The sequence below is a fragment of the Mytilus galloprovincialis genome, chromosome 7 (assembly GCF_965363235.1).
Source record: "Mytilus galloprovincialis chromosome 7, xbMytGall1.hap1.1, whole genome shotgun sequence".
Lineage (NCBI taxonomy): Eukaryota > Metazoa > Mollusca > Bivalvia > Mytilida > Mytilidae > Mytilus > Mytilus galloprovincialis.
This window is the reverse complement of record NC_134844.1, coordinates 28874961-28893977: the sequence shown is the minus strand read 5'-3', so window position 1 is coordinate 28893977 and position 19017 is coordinate 28874961. Positions and strand designations below refer to the sequence as shown.

The following is a 19017-nucleotide window of genomic DNA, read 5'->3' as shown; positions in this document are numbered from 1 at the left end:
GATTTCTTTTTTTTTGGTTTCAAACATTTATAAAAGGGGAATATTGAAATAATGTTTTGCCATTAACAGTCTGGTCCGAGACCACAGTTATTTCGTAGTGCATTTCTTTTAGAACATAAATGAAAATAAAAAACATCCCACCTGCGCTTTCTCAATGAAATTTTTACAGTGTGTTGTACTACTTTTGGGACAAATTATATCAAAATTATAGAAAACTTCATCGACTCAAACTCAAAATATGGACAATTTTATGTTAAGGGCTTCTTGAAATCTTTTGACAGCTCGCGAAGTACTAATTTTTCACCTTTTTCAGCTGGACCAAATCACTACTTTCCTTAAAAATTTGGGACACAAATTTTTTTAAAGTGTAATTTCACCCCCCTTCTTGCAATTTGAGGCATTAAACATGGAGAAATAAATTGGAAGGGGTATAAAAATTAATGGCAAGTAACCTACTGTCAACACTAGGGACTATATTTGTGAACAACGAAAATCAAGGGACGACAATTGTGGTCTCGGACCGTCTGCTGAATTCAAGATAAAAAAACAAAATATCTTATTGGCTTTCAAGTTAATAATTCGACAGCAACACAGTTTCAGACCTAGTATTGGTATTGTTTTAAAATTCTTTGTCATTTCATAATATTAAACAGTGATGTGTACATTTGTATAATTTTTGTTTAATACAAAGATTGAAATTTTTTGTTGGAATTTATATATTTTTAGCAATATGTGATGGAAAAACTAATTTCAATGGAGCTTGTAATATCTATTATCCTGATGACCAAATAATAACTAGAAGTCAAAGTTCACCACAGAGGTCAAGTGGAGGAAGCTGTACTGGTCCAAACTCCTGCATTAACTGTAATGATGGGTTTTACTCTGATGGCCCTAAATGTAGAAGTAGGTATTTCTTAACTCATATTACACTGGTGGTAAGCGGATGGTCGTAACTAAAAGTTACGACCATCCGGAGATTGGAGACAACTCTAGGGATAAGTTTTTCTTTTTCGATTTTCGTGCAGTAAAAGGTTCATTTGAGTCAAACCGCTTGTCTCATACATACTATTCGGTGGTTCGGTGATATTGAAACCAAATTTGATGCATTAAAACATTCCAATTTTCGTAAAATAGTCATTCAAAAATTCGAGCATGATGGTCGTAACTAAAAAAACAAAAATGTTGAGGATGGTCGTAACGAAAATTTGTGATGGTCGTAACTCTGTTTTAAATTAGACCGAATAAGGCAAGTCAAGAGTTTTAAACGTGTCTTTTATTGTATACATATATTATATGATGTATTTCTGAAGATTTTTTTTTTTAATTTTTACATACAACGTAAAATAAAACAATTTCAATCCGTGTAACACTTATCAATTAAAATTTTAAAAAAAGTTTTCAAATATTAGTTTGGGGGAATTTTGATTAAAGTTTCAAATTGGTTTAAAATTCCAAATTTTTAAAATGTTTTGTACCGGACAAGGCAAGTCAAGAGTTTTAAACGTGTCTTTTATTATATGAATATTATTATATTATATATTGTGAAGTTGTTTTCGACAATGATAAAATCTAAAGGAGTGAAGAGCGGGGTACCTGTAAAGTGCGAAACGGAAGAAAATTGGAACGAATCGAATGAAACAATACAAACTGAAATGACAGTTATATACTGAAAATATAATAAATAAAACTAACCAGAGGCAAATAGTTGAATTAATGTAAGCGATTAAATTCATTAACAATGTAAATTTCTCAAAAGTGGAGAATTCATTTTAAAACAAGAAACACAGCCTTGGTTATGATAATTCTTAGTTAGAAATAAAAAGCATGAAATGTATCAAATCATTTTTAATTATAAAATAAATGATTTTAAGGAAAGGCATTTTTAATAAAACAGTATCCTGGTTTTTTTTCTTCTTTAGATTTTGCATCTTTGTTAAAGATAAACATTGTGTCGTACTGACTTTCTGTGCTGCGTCTGATGACTTTTAGCGCCTGGTGTAAAACAAGAGAAAGTTCTAGTAAATATAGATGTTTATTTCTTGAAATCAGTAATCAAAGTGCTACAGAATTTACACAATAAAATAGCAAGTCTCACTTGATAATAAATTTAGAATTTCACAAATGAACTAAATAAAAGGACATAACTCTATGCAAATTTTCAAAATTTTAATATAACAATTGTAAAAACTTTTTGAGGATGTATCTACAGTAACTAGTTTAATTTTTTTTTTTTTTTTTTAAATTAGGTCGAAAGAGCATTAGTAAGGAGTCAAAATAATCTAAAAGTTAATATTGATAGGTTATGAAGGTCGGTATCTAGACAAGACCATTCCCGCGAATTCGCAGGTCCGTACCTGAGTTAAAGAACACTAGAACGCACCCGCGAAATCGCAGGCATATACAGCTAGAGAACTGTTGTAGGATGATTTTTTGTAAAAGATATTATGTATGGAGAATTTCATAAAAGGTATCAAAAGCCCTCTCCCTTTTTCCAAAGTCCGATATTTGTTTCCTTTCTGTTAAATTCAATTATTTTCGTGTTTCTGGCCTCAGACCACAATTGTTCTTCTCCTTTGCTACAATGCTTCTTTTGGTAAAAGTCAAATCAAATAAAAAATTTGCACCGTTTCAAACATGAAATAAATGTAACTGCTTATATATAGACCATTATCTATACTATTAAACGAGAAGACCTCATTTTGGGTGTCGCTTCTCTTCCTTCCACAATAAATTAATCATCATGCCTCTGTGTCCTATAGGTAACATGCATAGTCGCATTTGTCATCCATTCTTATGATTATTCAGATTGAGTTATTTTGTGAGAAAAACGACAAAAAAGGAGTCCGGATATGATTCCGTCATCGGACTGACTTTTAGTCATAGATAAGACTTCCGGTTTTAAAGATGCACAAATACAACTAATCGTATGATAGATAACAAAAATGAAAAATAAATAAGCCAATCAGAGCGTTCTCCATATCATGGTGTTTAGATCGCAAGAACCACAACTATTATACCTCCTTATAGAGGACAATTATTTTTCGCGTTTATCTACATGTAAACTACGATTATACTACTTTAATATATAGAGACTCTCTGTATTCTGTCTACTGTTTTCTTTGAAATGTTTACTATTTAAGGGGTCATACCAGTTGTATATATATTAAAATAAGTAAAACATTTGACACAAGTACAACCAATCGTATGATGGATAACAAAAATGGAAAAAAATAAGCCATTCAGAGTGTTCTAAATATCATGGTGTTTAGATCGCAAGAATTACAACTATTATATCTCATTAGAGAGGACAATTATTTTTCGAGTTTCATATCATGGTGTTTAGATCGCAAGAACCACAACTATTATACCTTCTTAGAGAAGACAATTATTTTTCGCGTTTATCTACATGTAAACTACGATTATACTACTTTAATATATAGAGACTGTCTGTATTCTGTCAGGGACTTTCTATGTTAGTATGTTAGTATAGAAAGTCGTCCCTGATTCTGTCTACTGTTTTCTTTGAAATTTTTACTATTTAAGGGGTACTTGCATGTATATTAAAATAAGTAAAACATGCTCAACTTCATCTAAAACTACCACGACCAAAAACTTTAACCTGAAGCGGGACAGACACGGACGGACGAACGAACGAACGGATGTACAGACTAGAAAACATAATGCCCATAAATGGGACATAACAAGTTATTGTTGAAAGGGAAAATAGTGATTTGGCAAAAATGAAAGTAAGGTAGAGATTAGAAGTAGGCAGGACCTTTTTCGGGGCGTCGGGATCGGGTGTTTTTAAGCTCGGGATTTGGGGATTGATCCTTACGGGATCCGGGAATATATTTTTCGATTTCGGGATTTCGGGACATGCATTTCTTTAAATTCTGCATCTCGGGATTTCATGGTTTTAAGCCCGGGATTTCGGGATTAGGACCCGTCCGACCACGCCTCAAATTAGCCTTAGTCATTTATACATGATTCATATCCTACCATTGGCATGTTAATAAGGCTCTCAAAAGAAAAAGAAAACACTGATGGATTGTCCTAGAAGCATATTTTATTAGACTAATAATGGTCTATATATAAGCAGTTACATTTATTGCATGTTTGAAACGGTGCAAATTGTTAATTTGATTTGACTTTTATCAAAAGAAGCATTGTAGCAAAGGAGAAGAACAATTGTGGTCTGAGGCCAGACACACGAAAATAATTGAATTTAACAGAAAGGAAACAAATATCGGACTTTGGAAAAAGGGAGAGGGCTTTTGATACCTTTTATGAAATTCTCCATACATAATATCTTTTACAAAAAATCATCCTACAACAGTCTACAAACTGTATATGCCCGCGATTTCGCGGGTGTGTTCTAGTTAGCCTAATAATACATGCTTCTAGGACAATCCATCAGTGCCTTTTCTTTTGAAAGCCTTATTAACATACCAATGGTAGGATATGAATCATGTATAAATGACTAAGACCGACTTGGGCTAATTTGAGGGGTGGTCGGTGGGGTCCTGATCTCGAAATCCCGGGCTTAAAATCATGAAATCCCGAGATGCAGAATTTAAAGAAATTCATATCCCGAAATCCCAAATCGAAAAACATATTCCTGGATTCCGTAAGGATCAAATTGAATCCCCAAATCCCGAGCTTAAAAACACCCGACCCCGACGCCCCGAAAAAGGTCCTGCCTCCCTCTTATTTCTACCTTACTTTCATTTTTGCCAAATCACTATTTTCCCTTTCAACCATAAATTTTTATGCCCCATTTATGGGCATTATGTTTTCTAGTCTGTGCATCCGTGCGTTCGTTCGGTCGGTCGTCCGTCCGTCCGTCTGTATGTCCTGCTTCAGGTTAAAGTTTTTGGTCGAGGTAGTTTTAGATGAAGTTGAGCATGTTTTATTAATATAAATGCAAGTGATATGACCCCTTAAATAGTAAACATTTCAAAGAAAACAGTCGACAGAATCAGGGACTTTCTATACTAACATAGAAAGTCCCTGACAGAATACAGAGAGTCTCTAGCTATATATTAAAGTAGTATAATCGTAGTTTACATGTAGAAAAACGCCGAAAATAATTCTCTCTAAGGAGTTATAATAATTGTGGTTCTTGCGATCCGTAAACACCATGATATGGAAAACGCTCGGAATGGCTTATTTATTTTTCATTTTTGTTATCTATCATACGATTGGTTGTACTTGTGTCACATGTTTTACTTATTTTAATATATATGCAACTGGTATGACCCCTTAGATAGTAAACGTTAACATTTCAAAGAAAACAGTAGACAGAATACAGAGAGCCTCTTTATATATTGAAGTAGTATAATCGTAGTTTCCATGTAGATAAACGCGAAAAATAAGTGTCCTCTATAAGGAGGTATAATAGTTGTGGTTCTTGCGATTTAAACACCATGATATTGAGAGCGCTCTGATTGGCTTATTTATTTTTCATTTTTGTTATCTATCAAACGATTGGTTGTATTTGTGCATGTTTCAAACCGGAAGACTTATCTATGACTAAAATTCAGTCTAATAATGGATTCATATCCGGACTCCTTTTTTGTCGTTTTTCTCCCAAAATAACTCAATCTGAATAATCATAAGAATGAATGACAAATGCGACTATGCATGTTACCTATAGGACACAGAGGCATGATCATTGATTTATTGTGGAAGGAAGAGAAGTGACACACAAAATGAGGTCTTCTCGTTTAATAGTATAGATACATGTAGATATGCTTTAATTTTAGCATTGATTTTTTAGAAGTCATATTGTTATTTGGTGAAATCAAGCTGATAATAAGGTGGACAGTTATGTCCATTACGAAGTCCATGAGTAGTGTGTAGCCATTCATACAATAAAAACATATAACATACACATAATGTTCAATTTGCATACCGTGGGGGTTGTATGTGATAGTTGCCGCAGTACATTTAGTTCTACCTAAGTCTCTGACATATTATCCTGGTTACAAGCCTAAGTTTGGCTTCAAACTAGTATTTTATTTTACTCTTAAAGTCAGCGCGTCTAGCAGTGTAAAATATATATCAACAATATTCATACTTTCGAGGTTAATACAATTTTTATTGCGACACAATGGATTCAGTTTTCATTCCATACCAATACTTAGAACTAAAATTAATGATATACCTCAATATATAACCGTTATGTAATCGATAAACAATAGACAGCATGTTAAAAAATCCTGGGTTGAGTTCAATATCGTAGCGGCTACGTAGCTTCTATCAATATCTATGTAGCAACTAGTCTATAGCTACACGTTCAATAGTCAAAATCTACGTAGCACTATACGTAGCTGCTACGTTATTGAACTCAACCCAGGACTCCGAAGTGTATTTGTGGATTTATTGTCCCCATGAACCACCAAAAGTCGAATATTTGAAGGCCTATAGTTTATAAGAACTGCAATAGCTGATTAAAAGTTAAAGATGATTGTTCAGAATTGTACGTTTAATAATTTCATCTGCCGACATGATTGCAGATAAAAAAAAAAATCGGAAATAAAAATAAAAAAAAAAATATGAGGGAACACACGTGCATTTAATAATTTTATTCCTTAACGTACAGTAAAAAAATATTAATACTCAACCCTAACATACTTTTTGGCTTAATGCGAGTTGATAAGTTTTCACTGTTGCTCCTAAATGATGAGCGTTTGAAATACATCAGAACTGTGTGTTCTCTAGCTCAATTTCTGCATACCATTATCATATTAACAAATAATATTGTTTGTAACAAATCATATATAACATCTGAGTTTCTTACTCTTACTTTTAAAATACATTAATAAAAGTGTGTCTAAATACTCGAGTTACCATCATCTTTCAAAGTTACGACCATCATCCAAAATATTATAGTTGAATTTACGACCATCACACATTTAAAGTTACGACCATCATGCTCCAACTTTTGAATGACTATTTTACGAAAATTGGAATGATTTTGTCTATCAAATTTGGTTTTAATATCAACGCACTCACGATAAGTGTATATGAGACAAGCGGTTTGGCTCAAATGAACCTTTTACTGCACGAAAATATGAAAAGAAAAACTTATTCCTATAGTTGTCTCCCATCTCCGGATGGTCGTAACTTTTAGTTACGACCATCCGCTTACCACCAGTGATATTAGAATTATATTAGAACAAGGGGAGGGGGGATTTCCAATCCTGAAGCCCTCCCTCTGATCCACCACTGCTTATTGGTCAATTATATTTATCAGTGAATATTGTTTTAAGTAATTTCATCTATGTGTGAACCAAGATATCTTTGTTTATAAATCACTACCTGTGTGTCACATAGGATCTATATTTTCATTTTTTTAATGACATATACTGTAAACCAACTTATTTTTGCGAAGTTTTATTTTCGCGACTTTCGCGAGTAGAAAAATAACGCGAATATAAATCGTCGCGAATATGTAAAGCTTGGATCTTTCATTATTAAACTACATTCGGTAAATTACAAAATCGCGAAATTAAATTGCCGCGAAGTGGGTTATAACTGGTAAAACGCGAAATAAAGTATCCGCGAAAATAAGTTGGTTTACTAACTGAATCCCAGAATTTGTGGTGTATTTTTGATGGTAGTCTGTGGTATCTTCTGCTATTTATACCCACAGCTACAGAACATTTTCCCTACCTGTTACATTTATTTAAGAAATGTTTAACAAAATCTTTCAATCCCAATATTGTCATGTGGTCACCAGCCTGAATTTGCACCTGTATGAAAATGGACGCATCATATTATCATGTGAGCCTATTATTCAATGGTACCTTTGCATTAAAGTAACGCTACTTGTCATTTATAACCTATGCATTAAAGGTTAAGCCACTTTGATTACGTATAAATTCCTTCTTTTTCTTATTCACCTTGTTCATAATTAGATATAAAAAAAGGTATACTTTTTAGAACGCTGCTCTGGTGGGTCAAAATCTTGCGATTTTTGGAAAACAGTCAAACCATTTTTCTCAAAAAAGGGGAACTGTGGAGAGCAAAAAATTTTATTATGTGAAAATGACAAAACTGTTAATTGTTCAAATGAAGTTTCAAATGTTTTTAATAATTTTTTCTCCACAGTAGCAGACAAAATTGGAGCAGATGTTGTATACGACCCCTCAAATCACCCAAGTATAAAAGAAATTTTGGATAACATAAAGCATAATTTTGATTTTGAATTTAAAAAAGTATCAAATGATAATGTCGAAAAAATTTTGAATAAAATAAACATAAAGAAAGCTACAGGAGCTGATGGTATTCCAGCAAAAATAGTCAAAAATTGTAAATCATATATTTGCACCACAGCTGACAACTCTTGTAAATTTGTCAATTGATAACAATTGTTTCCCCGATAAACTTAAAGAAGCCCAAGTAACCCCCCTTCATAAAAAGAGTGACCCATTATTAAAAACAAATTATAGACCAGTTAGTGTCTTACCCATATTTTCTAAAATCTTTGAAAAAATATATGAAATTCAATTAACTGATTATTTTGATAAAATATTTAATCCATTTTTGTGTGCATTTAGACGTGGACATGGATGTCAGACCACACTTCTCAGAGTGTTAGAAGACTGGCGTGAAGCTCTTGATAAAAACCAGTACATTGCAGCAGTATTTATGGATCTTTCTAAGGCTTTTGACTGCCTGCCTCACAATATTATACTAGATAAATTATCAGCATATGGTTTAACCCCCAATGCAGTTGCTCTTTTAAAGTCCTATTTATCAAGTCGTAAACAGCAAATTAAAGTCAACAATGTTCTGAGTGGTTGGGCTGACATCCATAAAGGCGTACCACAGGGTTCGATACTAGGGCCATTGTTGTTTAACATATTTATAAATGATATTTTTCATTTTGTTAAAAATGGTAGTTTATATAACTATGCAGATGACAATAATTTGTCTTTTTGTACTCCAGATTTCGATTTATTAATTTCAACCCTCATAGGCGGATCCAGGGGGGGCCCTGGGGGGCCCGGGACCCCCCTTTCGTTGGAAAAATTTGGTTGATTATATAGGAAATCATTGAAGCATGACTGGAGCGGGCCCCCTCTTAGGTAAGTCAGCGGGCCCCCCCTTAGGAAAAGTTCTGGATCCGCCACTGACCCTGGAATCTGATTCAAGAATACTTATTGAGTGGTTCAGGGTGAATAAAATGCAAGCAAATCCTGACAATTTCAAGTTTTGGCTGTTGGCAAAAAGACCTTTGAAAAGAACCCATCTATACATATTCAAAATTCAAACCTCACTTGTGAAAAAACAGTAAAATTATTAGGCATTGAAATAGACTACCAGCTAAATTTTGATGTTCATATCAGCTCAATCTGTAGGAAGGCATCACAGCAATTAAATGTTTTAAAACGTTTAGGCTCAGTTTTAGATAGACTTAGTAAACTTACTATATTTCATACTTTTATTCTTAGTAATTTTAATTTTTGCCCTTTGGCATGGCATTTTTGCACTGAGAAAAATTAAAAAAAACTAGAAAAAGAAAGAAAGAAAGAGCACTCCATTTTGTGTATGAGGATTTTACCAGCTCCTACGAGGACCTCTTACTTAAAGCTAAGGTGCCCTCCTTGCAGATCAGACAGATAAGAACAATGGCTCTAGAAACTTTTAAAATTATAAACAACATAGCTCCTGTGTGCTTACAAAATTTGGTGATTGTCAAAAAATCTAAATATTCTTTCAGGTATGTAAATATTCTTGAAATTCCACAGGTAAAGTCAACCCGTTACGGTAAAAAGTCGTTCAAATTTGCTGCTGCTACTTTATGGAACAGCCTTCTAAACCATTTCAGGACTGAAAACAGTTTTTCACATTTTAAAAGTCTTGTTCAGTCCTGGAACGGTTTGGAATGTCGCTGTTCTGCATGCAGATAATTCTTGAGCTGTTTATTATGTTTGTGCTTTTGGTTGCTCTGGTCAAGCATGTTTTTACTTCATTCAAATTTGTTGCATATTTTTATTGCATGCTATGTATGTGAGATTACATCTTCATATTACAGGTTGTTTTTATATGTCAAAATGCACTGTTTTTATGTTATTTATATGTTTTTATATTCGGTCAAAAGCTCCTTAGAGCTTGTGTTGCTTATTTTGTACCTATGCCGAATCAAAATAAAGTTTTCTTATCTTATCTTATATTTATTATTTTTCTGTCAATTCCAGTTTGTTCTAAGATCAATAACTGTAACCACAGACGATGTTCAACAGCCACAGACCAGAAATGCATGTATTGTGAGGGAGATGTGGCGTCCAGACCTTACTGGAGAGCATATACTCCAGAGATAGATGATGCTAATTCTTGTCAAAGTTTGTATATAAAGTTCTTACATTAGACCTATAGTGATAACTTTGCTTTATCATCCAGACCTTACTGGAGATTATATACTCCAGAGATAGATGATGCCAATTCTTGTCAAAGTTTGTATATAAAGTTCTTACATTAGACCTATAGTGATTTCTTTGCTTTATCATTCAGACCTTACTGGAGAGCATATACTCCAAAGATAGATGATGCCAATTGTTGTCAAAGTTTGTATATAAAGTTCTTACATTAGACCTATAGTGATAACTTTGCTTTATCATCCAGACCTTACTGGAGAGCATATACTCCAGAGATAGATGATGCTAATTTTTGTCAAAGTTTGTATATAAAGTTCTTATTATATTACACCTATAGTGATAACTTTGCTTAATCATCCAGACCTTACTGGAGATTATATACTCCAGAGATAGATGATGCTAATTCTTGTCAAAGTTTGTATATAAAGTTCTTACATTAGACCTATAGTGATAACTTTGCTTAATCATCCAGACCTTACTGGAGATTATATACTACAGAGATAGATGATGCCAATTCTTGTCAAAGTTTGTATATAAAGTTCTTACATTAGACCTATAGTGATAACTTTGCTTAATCATCCAGACCTTACTGGAGATTATATACTACAGAGATAGATGATTCAATTCTTGTCAAAGTTTGTATATAAAGTTCTTACATTAGACCTATAGTGATAACTTTGCTTAATCATCCAGACCTTACTGGAGATTATATACTACAGAGATAGATGATGCCAATTCTTGTCAAAGTTTGTATATAAAGTTCTTACATTAGACCTATAGTGATAACTTTGCTTAATCATCCAGACCTTACTGGAGATTATATACTCCAGAGACAGATGATGCCAATTCTTGTCAAAGTTTGTATATAAAGTTCTTACATTAGACCTATAGTGATAACTTTGCATTATGGATAGGAAGTATTTTTATGCCCCACCTACGATAGTAGAGGGGCATTATGTTTTCTGGTCTGTGCGTCCGTTCGTCCGTCCGTCTGTTCGTTCGTTCGTTCGTTCGTTCGTCTGTTCGTTCGTCCGTCTGTCCCGCTTCAGGTTAAAGTTTTTGGTCAAGGTAGTTTTTGATGAAGTTGAAGTCCAATCAACTTGAAACTTAGTACACATGTTCCTTATGATATGATCTTTCTAATTTAAATGCCAAATTAGAGTTTTGACCCCAATTTTACGGTTCACTGATAGAAAATGATAGTGCAAATTTCAGGTTAAAGTTTTTGGCTTCAGGTTAAAGTTTTTGGTCAAGGTAGTTTTTGATGAAGTTGAAGTCCAATCAACTTGAAACTTAGTATACATGTGCCCTATGATATGATCTTTCTAATTTAAATGCCAAATTAGAGTTTTGACCCCAATTTTACGGTTCACTGAACATAGAAAATGATCGTGCAAATTTCAGGTTAAAGTTTTTGGCTTCAGGTTAAAGTTTTTGGTCAAGGTAGTTTTTGATGAAGTTGAAGTCCAATCAACTTGAAACTTAGTATACATGTGCCCTATGATATGATCTTTCTAATTTAAATGCCAAATTAGAGTTTTGACCCCAATTTTACGGTTCACTGAACATAGAAAATGATAGTGCAAATTTCAGGTTAAAGTTTTTGGTCAAGGTAGTTTTTGATAAAGTAGAAGTCCAATCAACTTGAAACTTAGTATACATGTTCCCTTTGATAAGATCATTCTAATTTTAATGCCAAATTAGAGAATTTATTCCAATTTCACAGTCCTTTAAACATAGAAAATGATAGTGTGAGTGGGGCATCCGTGTACTGTGGACACATTCTTGTTTTTACTGTTTTACTTTTTTACTGACTTTTAGTTGTCCCTTCTTTGTCTCCATTGGAATTATTGCAAGTGGTGATACTATCATAATTTGAGATAGTATTAAACGTATGACCTCCTTTAGGCTCCTTATAGAAACTTTATTTGATATTTTTTTATGCCCCACCTACGATAGTAGAGGGGCATTATGTTTTCTGGTCTGTGCGTCCGTTCGTCCGTTTGTCCATCCGTCCGTTTGTCCGTCCGTCCGTTCGTCCGTCTGTCCCTCTGTCCCGCTCCAGGTTAAAGTTTTTGGTCAAGGTAGTTTTTGATGAAGTTGAAGTCCAATCGACTTCAAACTTAGTACACATGTTCCCTATGATATGATCTTTCTAATTTTAATGCCAAATTAGAGTTTTTACCCCAATTTCACGGTCCACTGAACATGGAAAATGATAGTGCGAGTGGGGCATTCGTGTACTGAGGACACATTCTTGTTTTATCATCAGTCCAATAGAACTTGTAATAAAAGAACAAGAGGGTAAAACGAATACAAGCAGTGGTCATGATGGTCGTTCTTGCTGTCAAATATTCATGAGTCAAAGACCATGCTATCCATGCTTGTCATGAGTTTGGTTTACAATTGAAATGAGTTATTAAAAAAAGTTGGGCTTTCATTTTAAAGAAGAAAACTTTTGAGAACATAAATCATTAATGATTATGCCAAACATTATTTTCCAAATATGAATTTAACAACAAAATTAGACAATAATGAAATGAAATATGACAAAATGGACTGGTAAACCCAATATGAAGTTTGATTAGCATTTTAAAAACAACGTTAAAGACTGCTATAATATGATAAAGTGAATACTTCATGCTTGATACTTAAATATCAAAGAAGAAATACTAGTGTGGTCAATTGTTTTGTTTTACTATTTATATAGAGACCTGTAGCTGGAGAGCTGATAGTACCCGTTGTTATCCTGGAACTTGTGCTAATGAGTTGGCAGCTAATTGTATTTGTTCAGGGAGCTTTACTGGAAATCACTGTGAAAAAAGTAAGTTGAAATTTTATTTTGTATCGGTCTAAAAAAAGAAAACAATAACACTTAATAGATTTTATGCTTTCGAAGCGTATTTAATTCACGGATGTCTCAGTTTTTTATTCATTTACTTTTAAAGTTGTAAATATTCACATATTGTTGTTTGTAATTGGGCCATTGCTGTGTAGAGAATAAGCTTATGTTTTAAAGAAAGTTGCAATTATCTCCCTTTATTTATCTTTTTCAGTAATGGATGACCCTACGATTGCCTTTAACCATGCAGCTTTTTATGATAAGAGCAAGCTACACAAGTTGGAGAATAACCCTAATTATCTTGAATATGATATACCTGTTTATTGGACAAACTTTGTGGGGTTTAGTACTATTGAGACCAGTATGGCTGCCAAATATCTACAACCACCAGACACTAGGGATGCAGATCATTATGTGACTGCTTTTAGAGTTGGTCTGATAGTGCAGAAGTTAACAGTATCATTTTATAAGAGTAGGTTGATCAGAGTGTTTAGAAAAAGTACATAACTTCAGTGTGATTCATGGCTCTGTGTTGAAGACTGTTCTTTGACAAACAAATGGAAGTATTAAACGACCTTGACTGATTATACAGCCCTTGCATGGTCGAAGAAAAAAAAGTGATACATGTTGAAGGCCGTACTTTGACCTATTATTGTTAACTTTTTATACATTGTGACTTGGATAGAGAGTTGTCTCATTGGCACTCATACCACATCTTCTTATTTATACTAACAGATCACTAAATATAGAAATATATGTAAAAATGACAAATTCTTCATTCTGTTTAAAAGATTAAAGATGATCTATGTATTTCTACAGTTAAACCACAATGCCTTCAATACTAGTACTGTATCATAATAATTGGTTCCTATGGTAGCTTATTCTGTAATGATGCGAATGTATTGTAGGAGTACTAGTTTTAATCTACCTTTGTACCTAATGATTTCCTCTAAACATAAATCCATCAAATTTCAATAATGAACTATATATCCTACTAAAATTTGATTTAAAGATGGCGAATTTTAATGTACATCTTACGGGCAAGTTTTGTGCTCCTGACATTACTTTTAATTACAAGATTCATGTTCTTTTTAAGTTATTTGGTATTCACAGATTTTAACACTTTCTCAAGTATGGACATATGAATGCTTGACATGTGTTGGCTTTTCATGAAGTTTTATAAAGATAGAAGAATAAAATTAGATTAAAAATCCTTTTCTCAAATTTTTTTTGGAGCCAAAAAAACAACAAATTTTCAAGATTACTTTATTTCAATTAATTATTTTTTGTACAGATGGAGTGTTTGAGTCATCACAGGTGAAGGAGTGCAGTGAAATGGACAGGGACCTACCTGTAGATTCTAAACATTGCTCAAACCAGTTTATCCTAAGTTATTTTCCAACAACACTACACAATGATAAGTAAGTCTATTAATTAAGTTTTGTTGACCTAACTGAATATCCACTGGTTTAGTGACAACAAAGGAGATCTCTCTCAATCTCAGATAACTTTTATGATTTATACTTTAAAAATATCAAACATTTTGACTTTCTGAGCTGTTGATTTCAGATGTACCTGATGAAAATTATTCCAGTAACAGGTGTTATGTGCCTGAGTATTGTATCATACGTTGATTTGATACCCACTTGTGGACCAAAACCCCCAGTAATATTTGCTTTGATTTGTGAGATTTAAGTAAGACATTTTGTAGATATCCAGATCATTAGATAGTAATTGTGAAAAAACATAGGGTTACTTTTAAAATGGCAAAAATAACAATAAATTCTGTTAAGGTTCTTTTGGTTTTCATGCTTTCAGAAGCTTTATTACTATTGCTATCCAAACTTTTGGTCTTAAGTCCAGAAACACATGCTGTTCCCTCGGAAATCATATCACTTTTAAAGGAAGATGTTTAACCAAAAGAGGGTGGAGTATAGCCTAAGTATGCTACAAGATGTTTATAAAATGACCCACAGGATGAAAGTTAATTTATTTGCTTTAGCGAAAAAGAAAAGGAAACAATGAAATAATGATATATTTAAAACAAAACAAATATCATATCTTTAACCATTTTAAAAATATAATTTATTTTGTCTTTTTCTGATATTTGCCTAATTTTTTTTCACTTTTAGTTTATGAAAGATAAAATTGATCAGCTGTTTAAGCAGATGAATTATGCAATCAAATGCAAACATTTGAATTGATGTGCGTTGTGATCATGTTAAAATATGTTTTAGAGCATAAAAAACAAGGGCATTCCATAATAATCCAAAATTTTAAATAAATTGTCCAAACTCAGAACAAATGTTTTAAATTTTTTTTTTTATGCCCCACCTACGATAGTAGAGGGGCATTATGTTTTCTGGTCTGTGCGTCCGTTTGTTCGTCCGTCCGTCCGTCTGTCCCGCTTCAGGTTAAAGTTTTTGGTCAAGGTAGTTTTTGATGAAGCTGTAGTCCAATCAACTTGAAACTTAGTACATATGTTCCTTATGATAGGATCTTTCTAATTTTAAAGACAAATTAAACTTTTGACCCCTATTTCACGGTCCACTGAACATAGAAAATGAAAGTGCGAGTTTCAGGTTAAAGTTTTTGGTCAAGGTAGTTTTTGATGAAGCTGAAGTCCAATCAACTTGAAACTTAGTACATATGTTCCTTATGATATGATCTTTCTAATTTTAAAGACAAATTAAACTTTTGACCCCTATTTCACGGTCCACTGAACATAGAAAATGAAAGTGCGAGTTTCAGGTTAAAGTTTTTGGTCAAGGTAGTTTTTGATGAAGTTGAAGTCCAATCAACTTGAAACTAAGTACAAATGTTCCCTATGATATGATCTTTTTAATTTTAATGCCTAATTATATTTTTTACCCATTTTCACGGTCCATTGAACATGGAAAATGATAGTGCGAGTGGGGCATCCGTGTACTTTGGACACATTCTTGTTAAATACTGATACATCAAACCAACTGGAACTGTATAAGCAGTTAAAAAACAACAACAAAAAAAAACTGACAGTTTAGATAGCAAAACATATTGAAAGATTATTTTAAAACACTTTCATTACATTTTAAGGATAATGTTTGCAGTCAGTGCAGAGAACGGTGGTTATTTAGACGTACATAATAGAGAAACTGATGGAGTTAACAGATATTATTATGAAGGAAACACATTGGTCCGTGAGTTTGAATTCCACTGGGATCTGGTCAACCCTTACCATTGCTCTGTTACACAAGGGTTAGGATGTGATGCTTTTGCTTCTGTTACAGATGATATAACAGATAATGTAAGTATCTTTTAAAAATGTAAGTTGCAGTAAAATTTTCAAATACACTGAACATGACCTTCATATTCTCAGGTTTAAGTATTTGGATATGATAGTTAACTATTAATCTATGGTCAGATACTCTTAAAACTTAATACTAGGGATGTTAACTTGGTGAACAATTACTAATAGAGTACTTGTTGGTTTCATCACTATTTAATAAATACACATCTTCAATATGATGTGAACATGTAAATTCTATGCAAATTATAGTTTTCTTTAATTTTATTGATCACCCTCTACTACAACAAAAATGTATAAGTATATAAATTCTTCATATAATATTGTTTATTGTGATCTTTCAGCCAAACATTGATCTGTCCTTTGGAGGATGGGCAGATGATTTGTCTGGATTATCATATTACGACTATGATGTTTACGACCTTGGTCATAATGGAGTGGACTTAATTGATGGTATGAGTGTAGTAATTAGTCAAACCAAGATACATGTAGATAACCGCACAGTAAGTAGTAGTGTTAAATGTTTTTTTTCAAATCGGGGTAAGTTTGTCAAGTGAGGTTGTTCACATTCCTATGATTCTCTTCCTTTGCATAATGGTAAAAAGAAACAGCCATGTATTCTAAAGTTTAACTAAGGATAGGAAAATTATGTGTTAAACTTAGAAATGGATTACATGTATGCTTTGACTATTTATTTTTAGATCACATAAACTGCTCCTAGACCTGGATTATGCTTTAACTGTTTATTATGCCCCACCTACGATAGTAAAGGGGCATTATGTTTTCTGGTCTGTGCGTCCCTTCATCCGTCTGTCCGTCTGTCCCTTCGTTCGTCCATGCGTCTGTTAGTCCCGCTTCAGGTTAAAGTTTTTGGTCAAGGTAGTTTTTGAAGAAGTTGAAGTCCAATCAAATTTAAACTTAGTACACATGTTCCCCATGATATGATCTTTCTTATTTTAGTGCCAAATTAAAGTTTTGACCCCAATTTCACAGTCCACTGAACATAGAAAATAATAGTGCAAAATTCAGGTTAAATTTTTTGGTCAAGGTAGTTTTTGATGAAGTTAAAGTCCAATCAACTTGAAACTTAGTGCACATGTTCCCTATATTATGATCTTTCTAATTGAAATGCCAAATTAAGTTTTGACCCCATTTTCTTGGTCCATTGAACATGGAAAAAAATAGTGCGAGTGGGGCATCCGTTTACTATGGACACATTCTTGTTTTAAGATCACATTTACTGTTCCTAGATCTGGATTATGATTTAATTATTTATTTTTAGAACACATTTACTGTTCCTAGAACTAGAGTATTTACTGTACCATACTAGATATACCAAACATACTCACACTAGAATATTTACTATACCATACTAGATATACCAAACATACTCACACTAGAGTATTTACTATACCATACTAGATATACCAAACATACTCACACTAGAGTATTTACTATACCATACTAGATATACCAAACATACTCACACTAGAGTATTTACTATACCATACTAGATATACCAAACATACTCACACTAGAGTATTTACTATACCATACTAGATATACCAAACATACTCAAATGTTGACTGACCAGTATACCAAATATAAATTGGACTATACTTCAAACTATATAAATCTAAATAATAACTCAACAAATATATATTGCATTTGCCGTACGGACCAACTAGCAGGCATTTAATATGATATAATCTGACATTATGTGACGATACATATTTATACAATACATCAATGGAAAATGATAAATTAGACTAACAGATTTGTCTATTTTATAAACAATATAAAAGATTCTATTCCTTGAATCTTCATCTCCGTCATTTGTGATGAATGCCACTCAGGAAAAGCTATAAAAAATAAATTAATTCATGGAAACCTGTAGCTCGAGGTAATGCCAACACCACTTCCAGAGAAAGCGTCAAGTCCAGCGCTTAAAAAACCAAATACAAAAATAAACAGCCACTGCTTGTAACATACTTATATTTAAATATATACTCTTGTAATTTGTGGTTTACTATCGAACGTCCACGGCTAGAATGAAGACCTTAACACGGACAATACATTTGGCGCCAAACCATAAAAAACATTGACCATTGGTCATTCTGAACATGACTACACTTAAACTCGATGAACCGTGTAATACATTTTTTTCTACTATACAAGTGTGGACACAGATGAGTGTGGATAGTATGTTTTGATGTTTGATAGTTACTTATGACAAAAGGGAGTTCTATGTTTTCCTATATGGTGTTATTAACGGCGTTGCACGATGACAACCAACATGAGCATTAGGAGTATTGTTTATTCAATATTTAGTTTTTATGTTCAAGATGGGCATGGAAGAGACAGTAATTACATTAGTTACCAAATGATTATGATCGAATATGTTCCACATCTTTGATTTTTGATTCACTTTGTAGCTAGGAGAGCAACACATAATAGGTTCATTTTTTCATGTGTTTTTTTCTAATTGGGAGATGATATAGAGA

The 19017-nt window shown here is 33.0% G+C and overlaps 1 protein-coding gene across 1 annotated transcript in view; it reads left to right on the top strand.

Annotated features, from left to right (window-relative positions):
- Window positions 1-19017, top strand: part of LOC143084173 (uncharacterized) — a 74773-nt gene that overhangs the window by 9968 nt on the left and 45788 nt on the right. Inside the window, exons 4-10 of the mRNA XM_076260582.1 lie at window positions 727-903; window positions 10209-10352; window positions 13096-13209; window positions 13442-13699; window positions 14522-14648; window positions 16303-16513; window positions 16858-17016. Coding sequence (XP_076116697.1) covers window positions 727-903; window positions 10209-10352; window positions 13096-13209; window positions 13442-13699; window positions 14522-14648; window positions 16303-16513; window positions 16858-17016 — 1190 coding nt within the window. The remainder of the gene's footprint in view (window positions 1-726; window positions 904-10208; window positions 10353-13095; window positions 13210-13441; window positions 13700-14521; window positions 14649-16302; window positions 16514-16857; window positions 17017-19017) is intronic.